We start from the raw sequence: 13045 nt of genomic DNA on the forward strand, positions 1-13045 counted from the left end.
AACTGAAGTGAGTACCCTCACCTTTAAGGGCAGAGAGAATGGCTTTCAAGCACTTAGTAGGGCCACAGACGAGCCAATGCTCCCCCTACCTCTAGGTCACTCCTTAAGGACCTGATGAGGTACTGTGGGGCATCTAGCTGCTCGTCTATCTCTTTTTCCCTCCTGGGTGTTCCACAGCGAGTGGAGAGGGAGGGGCACACAAGTCCCTTTAGGCTGGGGCCCCCACCAGCCCCCACCTGCCAACTGGGCCTTGAGCCAGGCGCAGAGAAAATAAACAGTGTTAATTTAGGGCGAAGACTTCTAGTGAAGGATGCTGTTTACATCGGATATAAATACACATTTCACGTCATTTGGTGGGGAGGGAAGAGAAACTGGTCACCAAGACCTCATAGCCTGGGCACTATGGCCTGAGAAAAGCCCTCCTGGACAAACCCTTAGCTGCAATATCTCAGAAGCAGGGTGATGTTCTGACCTCCCAAGACCAGGGAGACCATCTTCAAAGAGAGGAAAAGGGAGTGGGGCATGGGGAAGCTGAGGCCCTACAGCCTCAAGAGAGGTTGTCTGAGTTCTCAGAGGTGGGAGGATGGCCCCAAGCCTGGCTCTTGACCCCTGAGATGGCAGCCAGTCCTCTTGGCTTTGAATGGTGGCAAACTCCTACCTTGGTCCTCAAAATCCTTGACTAAGGGCTCTTAAGGCCGAGAAGCTTCCAAGGCCCTGGGGAACACGGGTTAATGATATTGTTTTAGATTTAGGGGTAGGAGGGGAATCTGTCCATCCAGTCTAGGGATCCCTTTCTTCTAGAAAGGATGGTCCCAGAACAACTGCAACCTCTTTAGCACCAAGCCTAGTCATTCCCTCTTTAGTGAGAATTAGAATGATAACAACAGGGAGTCAGCATAAGGGAGCGTTGACGTTGACGGGGACAGGAAAGGGCGGAGATAACAGACTGGTTGCTGTGGCATGAACAGTGGGGTTAGAGTAGGAGACTGGGACATGCTGAAAAAAGGTTTGAATGGTGTTCATGTGAAGCCAAAGGGGCTGGAGTCGTTCCCTGTGATCACTGGCTCTCAGAGAGGTGGGCTCGGACTGATCTTAGACTAAGCAAGCTGTTTCCCTGCCTCAGCCTTCCTTTCCATTGTCCGCAGTCCCCACCTCTATGAGATCTAAGTGGGTCTCATAGCACAGAAGAGAATCATGGTCAGAGGGGTACACACCTCAGGTCATAAGGACATTGGCTTGGAGCACCTGGGAGAATCATGAATAGCCTATGGGAACTTGAGCGACTCCTTAGGATGGAGTCTGGGGTCTCTGGACCGTATGACCTACTGTTTGGGGAGGTACAACAGAAGCCTCTACTGAGGATCAGGTACATGATGTTTAGGGGCAGGGGGGCAAAAGAATGTCGTGATTTTGCTCCCCGCTTCTCAGGTGTACTGACAGGAAGTAGGCCCTAGACAGGGTCCTGCCCCACTGACTTCATATGTTTTTGATGTCTGAACTGCAGGTCATCTCGGCCAGGACATAGAGACCCAATTGGGATAAGAAGGGTGGAGAACAGGGGTGGGGACAGATGACATGGCCTGCCTGGAGTAACAAAGTGTACTTCTCCATCATGGCTGTCACAAAGCCTTTCCTCTAAAGCTCGGGTCCTGGTTCCCTTTTTGTTTTGTTGTGTTGGACTAAAAGTTGAATACAGGGCACCATGCTTGTTGAGCTAGCAATATAGCAGTGAGCTATACCCCCATGTCCAGACTCCTTGCTGAAAAGTGGGGCCCTGACTGTCTTTCTTGCTCTCACACAGCCCCCCAGAACTTGGATATGGAAACCCTGTCTGAATCAGTGAAAACTGTGTATCCTGTCCTTGCCCCAGCTACCAGTTGCTCAAGGCCGAGGTCCCTGGAACATAGGAGACTTCTCACTAGACCAGTGTACACTCTGGGCCCAGATCTCATCTAATCTGCTTTAGGAACTGTGACCTAGAGCCTGCCCCTCCACTACAGACTACTCCCCAAACACCAAGCAGGAGCCTGGAGCTAGAGAGAGGCAAGAATGAGATTCTCTGGAATCCAGCATGGAGCTGGTGATCAGAGATTCATTCCGTGGGAGAGTCTACAGGACAAAGAGGCCTTGGGTTCACGGCCCTGAGTTTGAGTTGCTTTGTATCTTTATTCCTGGCATTTTCTACCACTGGACAGGGCTTCGGCCACACAGAGTCTGGGGCAGTGGTCAGCGGGTTCAGGACTATTCTTAGGCTGGATCTTTGGAGTCTGGGAGGTAGCCATGGATGCAGGAGCTAGGATGCTGGAGACTGAGATTGTTTCTTGGCATTGAGCCCACTATAATCCAGTGGTGGTGTCTAGGTCAATTTACCCTCTGTGTGTGCATGCACACACGCGTGTGCTTTCTCTCTCTCTCTCTCTCTCTCTCTCTCTCTCTCTCCCTCTCTCTCTCTCTCTCTCTCTCTCTCTCTCTCTCTCTCTCACACACACACACACACACATATACACACATACACACAAGGATGCACTAGCTTCTTCATTTGGGGTTGCAGTGGTTCAAATGTCAACCAGGATACCCAAGTCCAACTCCTGGTACACAGAGGGCCACCTTGTATTGCTATGCTGGCTTGTGGTGTAGTTCACAGAAGTCTGGGGTGTCTCTACTCCCTGTACATAACACTATTGCCCCCAAAACACTGACCATCTACTCTTGTTTCTCCATCTACCTGTAGTGGAGACTCTTCTGGTTGGGTTTAACCTTCCTGGAGTCATCAGAACATTGATCTTTGTGCTTTCTCTGGAAGAGCTTCTTCAGGGAACAATTCACAGAGGCTAGGAGCAGCTCCTAGATACCTTTTTGAGTGTTCAGTGGATACTACATAACCATAGGAAAGGCAAGCATCCAGCATTTATATCATTATACCCTATCTGGAGCCCTTGCAGACACTGCTAATCAATCACAGCACAGTGGGCTCAGTTTGTCAACACAACACACTGAACAGTCATATCCAACAGAGCAATAGGAAATTAACTGCTGTCCAGGACCAGGATATGTCTGGTTGGTAACCTTTCAGAGCCTTGACCTTCGACCCTTGGTGGAGTACTGCTACCTATGGCTCAGGCCCGTTGGTCAAAGGCTGGGTGAGGGTGTGAGAACCGGTGCTGAGGATGTGAATGGGGGCTGAGCCCTTGGTGCTCTTGTGCATGCTGACCATATCCATAGTGCTGGGCTTGAATTCTTCTCCACGCTGGTAGAAGAGGCCTTGGACAGTGGCCTGGAAACCACTGGTGATAAAACAGTAGACGATGGGGTCCATGCAGCTGTTGAGGCTGCTGAGGGTGACGGCCACATGGTAAGCCACAAGGCTGGTATGGTAAGGCACATTGGGCCACAGTGCCACAGTCACCTGGCGGGCATGGAAGGGTGTGAAACAGACCAGGAAGATGACCAGCACCGTGAGCAGCAGCTGCATGGCCCTCATGCGCCGCTGACGACCCTGGCGTAGCAGGCCTGGCCTCGACAGTGCACACATGATACGGCCTGTGAACACGCTGATGACCAGTAGCGGCAGCAGGAACTCCAGAACGGTCAGAGCAAAGACCCGGCAGCATGACCGTCCACCAGTCTTCACACCCAATACAGACAGGGTCACGACTCCCGCTGCCAGCCACACAAAGACGCACACAGCCTTGGCGCAGGCCGGCTGGCGCCAGCGATGGGAGCCCTCAGGTTGCACAATGGCCAGGTAGCGGTCCACACAGATGCAGGTGAGGAAGAGGATAGAACAGTGCATGTTGAGGAAGTAGCCCAGGACGTGAGGGAAGGCACAGTGTAGGCAGCCGCGGGCACCGTAGAAGACTGCAAAGCGTGTGGGCAGGGACAGGCCCACCAGCAGGTCAGTCACCACCAGGTTGATGGTATAGGTGACTGAAGGTGTCTTGGCCCGCGTGCGGCAGCAGAAGACGTACAGCGCCAGTCCATTGAGGAACAGCCCGGCAAGGAAGATGGTGCCATGCACGACCATTAGTGCCAGCCACAGGCTGGGGAAGGTGGCATGAAGTTCCTCATCCAGCCGGGCGAATAGGTAGAACAGGGGAGTCTCTGGCACACTTCCATTGGTCCATGCTGCTGTAGTGGTATTGGGGAACACAGCATCCCAGGGCCTCGAAGACAACGCAGAGGGCATGGCCATGGTCAGTGAACCCCCAGCCTGGAAGCAAACAAAGGAGTCACTGCCAGGTATCTGGCATTCCCCAACACATGCTTCTGTTTCACCCAGCTCCCTCCATCCCACCCAGACACTGTACTGAGTGTATGGGGCAAGGTGCTGAGACTCCAGAGCTCAATCAAGCTTGCTGGATAGACAAAAGTTTGCACGGAGGACTGTCCTCAGACTCCAGAGAAAAGCCAACACACGGGGCTGCTATGTGAGTTCAGGGCTAGCTCCTACATGTCCTAGCTGCACCGTCTCAGGGAAGTCCCTTAACTACTGTGCTTTCTTTTCTGCTCCATGCCACTGGGATCCTATTGCCTCTGGGAGCATTGCAGACATAGCTGATGGATGATGAACCAGTGGGGACTAGAAACTGCCTGCTGCACTCCTGCCCTACACCCCTTGTCAAGGTCCCAGCCTCTGGGCACTGGTCTATCCTTACCTTCTCTGGGGCCAGCTCCAGATCACCACTCTGGACTTTCCCTGGAGAATGGGTGCTCAGCAGCAGGCTGCATGGGTGCTGAGGGTTGGAGGCAGGAGGCAGGCCCCAGCAGAAGCTGCCTAGCTGCCTGGCCCCCTGGTGTGAGTCAAATAAACACTGGACTCTGTGCAGGGTGGCGCGGGGGGAAGCAGGGGGCTGGGCTGGAGCCACCCGCTGTTTATGTTTCTGTCATAGTGTTTAATTTTGCTCTGATTTATCCCTTTATTTAAAGAGGAAGGGTTAACGGGATCCCACCCCCACCCCAGCCAACTGACCCTCCAAATATGGACATTTTTGGGGGGTTTTCAGGGGAAAGGAGCCTCTGGGAAGAGGCTGGGAGGAGAGCTGCATATAAGACTGCTGGCGCTCACCACCCCACCCCCCTGCAGGGCACGAGAAGACCCTCCCCACCCATAGGCTGGTTCCCTATATCACTGCTTGTTGGCCGTTGGCTGGTTGCTGTAAACAGCCTAGGCACTATCTATTCCCAGGGCTTGGCCACATGACCTCAGGTAGCAGGTTCCCTCTGGCCACTGTGACCTACGAGTCACCAAGTCTTGACTCCCAGGAGGTAGGGGTGAGAGTCCAATGCCTATCCTAGTAGGGTAAATTCAGCTTTGACTTTGAATGGAAAAGAACAGGGCTGGTAGTCACCTCTATTATTAAGCTCAGAGAGATCACTGCCTGCTGAGGTCATCCAGCATACCTTTCTGTCCCAGAGTCCTGTACCTGGACATCTACCACTGTGAAGAATCTCTGTGCTGCCCAGGACACAAACCCCTCTAGGCAGAAAGTGTTTCCTGAGTAAACTGTATGGCCTTCCTCCCGCCCTATGGTTCCAAGGCACCAGGCAGAGAGCAGGAAAGGTATTCTATAGTTGAAAGGGAGTGTGGAGTTAAGTCCTGGCATTTTGGGGCTATGGGCTGTACCTTAGGATCAAGGACACAGAAGGTTCCCAGAAGGATTGAGGTACCACTTGATGGGTTCCTACTTTACAGTTAAGAAAATGCTGGGAGAAAAGCTGGCAGAGCCAGGAAAGACAGACTATTCTCTATGGATACTCCCTAGGCTCTGGCCTTGGGCGAGTGACACAATCAGAGACTTGTAATAAACATTACAGCTCTCCCTCTGGGAGTCAGTCCCAGGGTGTAGCCAACTCTTAGGGCCCTGCTTCCCCAGAAGCTCCCCAGGGCCATTTGTGATCACCAGAAGTGTTACTGAGGTGTTGGGGACACAACAGCTCAGTGGTGGGGCTCTGGGGATCCTGAGCCTTGAGAGAGCCGGGAGCCACATTCAGAATACCCCAGAGTCCAGTCAGGTGAGGAGGGAGGGAGGCACACGTATTGTTGCTCTGCTCCAAGAATCTGAGCCCTTGCTTTGAATAAAGCTGTGTTCTGATTTGAATATCACAGTAAATCCTAAAACTTGTTAACTGAGCCATGATCTCAGTAAATCAATGTCACACTCTGAGATGGGCGTTTGCTCACACACTGAACCCTGACTCTTGTCAAACATTGAGCCCTGATCTCAATAACACAAGAAGCCTCCATTCTTGTAACACTCTGAGTCCAACCTTAGTCAAACACTGAGCGCTCTAACGGGTGTGGTGGTGCACACCCTATTCCAGTTCTCAGGAGGTAAAGGCAGGCCTGTGTCTGTGAGACGGAGGTCAGCCTGGTCTACATAGTGTTATAGGCTAGCCAGAGCTACATAAAGAGACTCTGTGTGTGTGTGTGTGTGTGTGTGTGTGTGTGTGTGTGTGTGTGTGTATGTGTTGTTTTGTTTTGTTGTAAGAGCTCCGATCCCTCTCTGAGCCTGGATCCTGATTACACACTGAGACTTGATCCCAGAGATAGAACAAGCCCTGATCCTAATTATATACTGTGTGAACTGAGGGTTTCCAAAGCACCAGGTGTATAAACCGAATATTATGACTGCTCCAAGGAATGACTGAGGAGAAGGTTTCATTGTAGATATGAGGGAGAGTCCAGCCAGAGGTGTCTGGAAGGATCCAGAGCAAAGAGAGAAAGTAGCAAACTGAACATGGCCAGCAGACTGGACCAGGTGTGAAAGGAGATGGGGGTGGGGCTGGAGGGGTGAGAGGAGAGATGAAGATGAAGAAAACGTGGGCAGAGGAGACTGAGAGAGGAGGACCAAGAGGTGAAGACAAAAGAGAGAAGGTATAGCCACGATAGTAGAGTTATTACTGACCAGGAAGCCAGGGAGGGTGTGAGGTGTGGGCAGGGAGGGAGGGAGGGAGGGAGGGAGGAGAGCCAGAGTGCAAGCATGGACTCTGTAACAGGTACTTGTGATTCTGAGAGAGCCCAAAGGCCAGCGCATACCTTGGTATGCCAACTGGCACCACAGATACCCATTTGGCCCTGAGTTTCTTTTGGATCTGACAGACACAGATCTCCAGGCCCATAGACACAAGAAGACTAATCTCTGTCACACCCTGACCCAGGTTCATTTTAAGTCCTGATCCGGCATGCATGGTTTCCTCTTCCTAGACATATGTCTCTGTTGTACTTGGACACACAGACAGAACCCTGATCCCTTGGACCCTGGTCCAAACAGCTGTATACTGGTCCTTGGTCCCCGATTATAGTTACATAGTGATCCTGTTCCCCTCTAAGACCTGGTCTTGTTCGTGAAGCTCTAGTTTTGTTCATAACTGGGGCCTCGCAATGGGCAGGCGATCCTTTTTCCTTCTTTCCTTCCTTCCTTCCTTCCTTCCTTCCTCCATTCCCTCCTCCCTTCCTCCCTTCCCTCCATTCCCTCCTCCCTTCCTTCCTCCCTTCCTTCCCCCATTCCCCCTCCCTTCCTTCCTTCCTCCCTTCTCTCCTTCCTTCCTCCATTCCCTCCCTCCCTCCCTCCTTCCCTCCCTCTCTCCCTCCTCCCTTCCCTCCTTCCTTCCTTCTTACCCCCTCTGTTGAGGCTGCTGCCTCTGTACCCATTATGACTTCCACCCCTGATATTCCCTCAAGTGCTCCCCTAGTTCCAACCTCCCCCTCACACTGAAGTCCTCAGTGCATCTTTAAGTGATCACTCCCAGACTCCCCAGTCCCAGTGGACAGGGTGTGTATACTGGGGAAGCCTGGAAGGAGAAGCACAAACGTGGCCCTTGAGGAAGAGGGAAGCTGCAAACAAGCAGGCCACAGAGACTTGTCTGAGTCTGACAGCTTCTAAGGAGGAGAAGGCTTCTATGGGGCCACTATGCCTCTTTACCACCCTCCCTGTCTCCACTGCTGTGGGCCTCTACAGAGAGTGATCATACTTGGTGGAGGCTTGCTTGGCCCTGCTAATATCTTTTCTTCCCTTCAGGAGATCAGAGTCCGCATGTTATAGGCCAGCTGAGCCTTTGCTGAGGGCAAGCTGTGGTGGGCTAGGTCTCCCAGATCACACACAAACAACCTTCAGAGAGGTTGGGAAGCCCTTTTTCCACCAGGGACCTGAGGCTGAGTCTTGACCAGGGTTGGAGTATCCCTGCTGCCAGGGCTTTTGCTTGCTAGAGAGAAACTCTCTCTCTTGCAGTATGATTACTGCCCAGCTAGGTGACCCTTCAACTTGGCCTTCTGCTCCTCACTCAGTGGTTCTGCTACTTCTGTGACACTGTATGCCTACTCACTAGTCCGAGCACTGTGGGCTGTCAGAGCCCAGCACACAATAGCCACCCTGCCAAAGCCGGCAGGGCATGGTTGGCTTCTTGCCCTAACACTCATTGTCAAGACTCAGCTCACCTTCCCAGAGCCCTCAGGATTCCACTAAGGGTGGAGCTGCGGGCCCTGTTACTGGTTTTTGCCTCCAACTGTACCCTCCCCAGCCACCTGTTGAGCAAGGCTGACACCTCTTCCAGGAAGCCCTTCGAAGTCACCCAGACTGCTGGGTTTGTCCCTAACCCACCACATCACATGCTCCATGGAATTAATTATCTGCTTTGAGCTTGCTCTGCCCCCACCTGAACCCTTGGGATTCACTCCACCTTGTAGAGTCAAGACTCTAGGGGCCTGCATAAATGAAGGGAGTCCTGCAGAGAGACCTGGAGGTGTTGTGCGGCTCAGTGGGTAATACCTACATCATCCACAAGAGAGCTATAGAGTTACAGTGAGCATGCTGAAGGATCCCGGGCGGCCATGTCAGCCAGCCCAGGATTTCTCAGAGATGTCAAGAAGCAACCAGGGACAGAACAAGCTTCTCAAGTCCCCTGACTCCGTACCCTCCCTTTAGGTCATGTTAATATACCATGCCCTGAACACTGATGGGAGTGGCTGCTTCTGTCCCTCAGAGCTCTGAGCGTGAGGGTGTGGAATGCTCTAGTGTAAGATTCCCTATGGGTCACCTGGGGTCATGACTACTTTTCTCCTTAACCTGTGAATGGGAGTGGCTTGTTTGGTCTTTTCCTTAGGCTCCGCCCAAACCCACCCAGATGTCTGCATGTGGCTTCTTGGCTGCCTGGTGGCCCACAGTTGTTCTTCTGCAGATTGGCTGCCCTGCCTGGCTCCACGTGGGACCAGGAAGCTAAAGGGTGGCTCCGGATCCTGCTCCACCTGACTTCCTGTGCCAGGCTTGGGAGGGGCAGGCACTGAGGTACTCCAGGGATTGGCTGGGCAGGAGTATGAGTACTCTACAACCCCAGGGCAGCAGCAGCTTTTATAGGAGAGGCAAACCATCTGCCCAGGGTCATGACCCCGAGGACCCAATGTGTGTTGGGTGGGACCAAGAGCCATGTAGGGAGCAGGGGGGTCTAGCTGCAGCAACTGGGAGGGTCTTGCGAACTCTGACGTCACGGGTGTATGTACAAGTCTACCGGGGCTCAGAGTGCAATCCAATAAAGAGCCACATGGCCTTCTAAGGCCAAGAGAGCCATGGCTAGGGAAGCACTTCTTGCTTATTTTTATTACTAATCGTGATTATTGAGACAGTTATACTTTGGTCCAAGCCGAACTGGAACCGACTATGTAAACATAGGGTAGCTTTGAACTCACAGCAATCCTCCTGTCTTAGCTTCCCAAGGGCTGAGATTACATTTGTGAACTACTGTGCTGGGCTTGGTAGCACCCTCTTTAGATCCAGGGGCAACTGTGTTCCCTTGGCTTGAACTGCCCTTTGGTTCCCTCTCATTCAGTCTGGCATAAAAATTCAACTTTCTCTGAGTCACCTGGCAGCTCTCTGAGGCACAGTTAGGACCTCAAGACCCCATAACCCAGCTTTCCTGGGAGTGGACCGAGCACTGCTGGGAATAGGACCTGGACGGTATCTTGCCAACTTCCCCCAAAGTCACCATCAGAGAAACTTTAGCTGAGACCTTGGGAATGGGACTAACGGGAATGTCACATGTTTCTTGGGATCACACTTGGAGGTCCTGATGTTCCCAGGTCTCCCTGCCATGCTGGTTCCCTGCTTACCTCAAACCTAGACAACTGCAGCTCCCCTAGTCCCTGACACCCTGTTTGCCAATTCAGTCATTTTAAGGACTGCTGGATTGTGCAGGGTAAGGGGCAACTGTTTAATTCTTCTGAATGGCTGGTGCACACGGCCTCCGCACTTGCGGTTCTCCATCTCAGGCATGCTGTTCTTTGTGCCTGGGTTACCTGGTAGAGTTTGCACACTCTGTTCCCTGTGCTTAAATCACCCCATGTAAGCGCTTAGTACTCACAGTCAGTATCCCACCCAACACTCCTCCAACACTCCTTCGATTCCCGGTACCTTGGATACCCTCCCTGAGGAAAAACTATAATCCCATAATTCTTTGGTCCCTATGAGGATACCTCCAAAGAGCTCACTAACCCCTCCCCCCCGAAAGGAACCCCCAAATAGGTTCTGCTGACCCCATTTTGGTTGTGAGGGTCCTAGAGAGGCTCATTCTGATGCTCGGTGTCACACAATAGGGGCAGAAGTACTAGGTTTGACCTCCGCACTGTCCAGTCTCTGAGTGCACAACAGCCCAAGCCTGTTGCCTGCCCTGTGATGGTTCTCCACTGTGCAGAGGACTGGCTCAGCTGCCTATTGTCCCCTGCAGACTGCAGACAGAGCTGGGAGTTCTGCAGGCGTTAGATCCGTCTCAGGCCCCAGCCCTGGAGTCTTAAGGGATTTAGGCTGACGTGGTCCCTCCTCATGGAACTCACAGCTGGAATGGAAGCAGGACCAGGAGACCCATCGTAGGGGAAGGCTGACAGACACATTCAAAGCTCCAAGGTAGTCATCGTGTGGCCCAGTACTCTGTGGAAAGCCAGCACAACCTAGGTACACGGTGGTCTTGACTTTGACTAGTCCTATGGAAGGTGTCAGACATCTTTGGATCTACTTCACCTCCTCAGGGGGCAGGACTGGAACACTTACCTTCCCTAGTTCATGCTCTGTGCAGCAGTTCCATGGCCAAACCGTGTCATGTTCACCTGCCTCCCTCTTTTTATTTGGTATCTGGCTGGACTGGAACTAGGGAGGGTGTGGCCTAGGTGGCCAAGGTACTGTGTCAGGACAGCTGTGGAGATCGTACATGAATGCTTCTGAAAGACGCCCCCCTGGAGTTGGGCGTAGAGGGACACACCTGCAATCTCAGAATTTGGGAGGTGGAAGTAGGGGGATCACTGTGAATTTGGGGTCTGGGCAACACAGTGAGCCTGGGCTACATGACACCAACCAATCAACCAACCAAAGCAAACCAAGAACTACAAACAACTCCCTTACCTCCCAAACCCACTGGAGCTGGGTCTGACACACACGCTCTCTAAAGCTAGCACTTGAAAGCTGACACAGGAAGGAGGATCACTGCAACTTGGAGGTCAGACGAAGCTATGAAGCTTTCCATAGGTTCTAAAGCTAATAAAGAGTTTCCAGGAAGCCTGGGATATAGACTGAGACCCTGTCTCAAAACAGCAAACAGGAAAGACCCCTCTGGCCTTCTGGGGTTACTGATAGCCAGTCCCATTTCACATGACCTAGTGTAGGACTGAAGAAATCCCCTGAAGGCTCCCAGTAAGAAGCACAGATCCCGTCATTCTCACTGTGCTGGAAAGAAAGTCCTGCTCAGCCGTCACACAGCCAGGCAGCCCCTGAGGGGAGGGAAGCCCCTGGCAGCCTGTTGCTGAGGGCAGCACACAGAGGTAGGCAGTGGTGGGGTAACCCCTGCAGGCTATGCATTTCCCTCCACCAGCCTGTCTCAGTCCTGCCTGAGGCTACCCAGCTGCTCCAAGTCTGCCCCGCCAGTCACAGCCACTCTGGCCACCAGCCAGTTCCCAGCCAGCCAGCCCCCTCGGGACCCTGCTCTACTGCCTTTTCACAGGGCAGCAACATCAGGGAAGCTCGGCCCGGAAGCATTGCCTCGGAGGTTGTGGGCTGAGCAGAAAATCCAGCATTGGGCCTCAGTTTCCCCATTCCTAAAGAGATAGAGAAAGGACCCGGGCTAGAGCAGAGGCCTTGAGCCAAGGGTGGGCAGAAATGGTACCTTGTAGAGAAAGAAGATGCAGCTCCGAGCCTTGTCTCCATCTGGTGCTAGTGGCTAGGGACCCAGAGCTCATCAAATGCTGCTTGGATCACGATTTCCTAGCCCCGTCTTAGGGACCATCCCACTGCCTTCCTTGACAGGAGAGGAAACCTTGGCTTAGGTCTCAGCAGCAGATGCGCAGCAAGTGTGTGGTCGATTTCATGAATGAAACCCAGAGTGGGCAAGGTGGGCAGGGGTCACTGGGAGAATAGAAAGCAACCCCATGGGGCAGGGAGGGTGCCCCTTCTGCCCCTCCCCCTCCAAACTCACTCTTCCCATCTCTGCGACTGTCTCTGTGGCAGAGGGCTCTGAACTGGTCTTGCTTTCTGGCACTGTTTCTCTCTCCTTCTCTTCTTCCTAAGTCAACCGACTGGGTAATAAAGGTGCCCTGATCTGTGCACGGGGGTGCAGGAGGCAGCAGTGCCTGGGGGAACTCACCGGGTCTTGCCACATCTTCCTCTGCGATGAACCTGGGCTGTGAAGCTCTAGGTCTGCGACCAACAGACAGTGCCTTCCCAGGGCCTGACGTCAGGCTAGCCAGCTGCTTTTGGACATAGGCAGAGGGGTGGGAGGGATGGGGCGGAGCAGTCTCCCTCCCCACCCCTGCTGGCCTGGCGGCCTGGAGGAGCTGGGGCCAGAGGGAGCCTGGGGGTGGGGGTGGGGGTGGGGGTCAGAGATACCACACCTCTCCTAGACAGAGGGGTGAGCCACAGCTGTTCAGACCAGGAAGAGTGGAGGGGGGCAGGCTTGGCTTCTGGCCCAATGCTGTGGATTGTCTTAGAGCAGCTTGGCCAGTTTCTGAGAGAAGGAAGATCTGCTGGGTGGCTCCCCCAGCAGCCAGGGACTCAGGGCATCCAGGCAGGTGCAG

General features: G+C 53.3%; 1 protein-coding gene across 2 annotated transcripts; it reads right to left on the minus strand.

Moving 5' to 3' along the window:
• Positions 1 to 2146: 2146 nt before the first annotated feature.
• Positions 2147 to 12721, minus strand: Gpr20 (G protein-coupled receptor 20). Of its 2 annotated transcripts, XM_006241735.5 has the most exons (2): positions 12616 to 12721; positions 2147 to 4210 (listed from the first exon to the last, which is right to left on the minus strand). In XM_006241735.5, the coding sequence occupies exons 1-2, from the start codon at positions 12628 to 12630 to the stop codon at positions 3110 to 3112; spliced, it is 1116 nt and encodes a 371-aa protein (XP_006241797.1). In that variant the 5' UTR covers positions 12631 to 12721; the 3' UTR covers positions 2147 to 3109. The 2 variants fall into 2 exon arrangements, with proteins under 2 accessions (XP_006241797.1, NP_071552.2); NM_022216.2 differs by lacking the exon at positions 12616 to 12721 and having other exon boundaries at positions 2523 to 4192.
• Positions 12722 to 13045: the final 324 nt, after the last annotated feature.

Source organism: Rattus norvegicus, chromosome 7, assembly GCF_036323735.1.
Source record: "Rattus norvegicus strain BN/NHsdMcwi chromosome 7, GRCr8, whole genome shotgun sequence".
Taxonomy (NCBI): domain Eukaryota; kingdom Metazoa; phylum Chordata; class Mammalia; order Rodentia; family Muridae; genus Rattus; species Rattus norvegicus.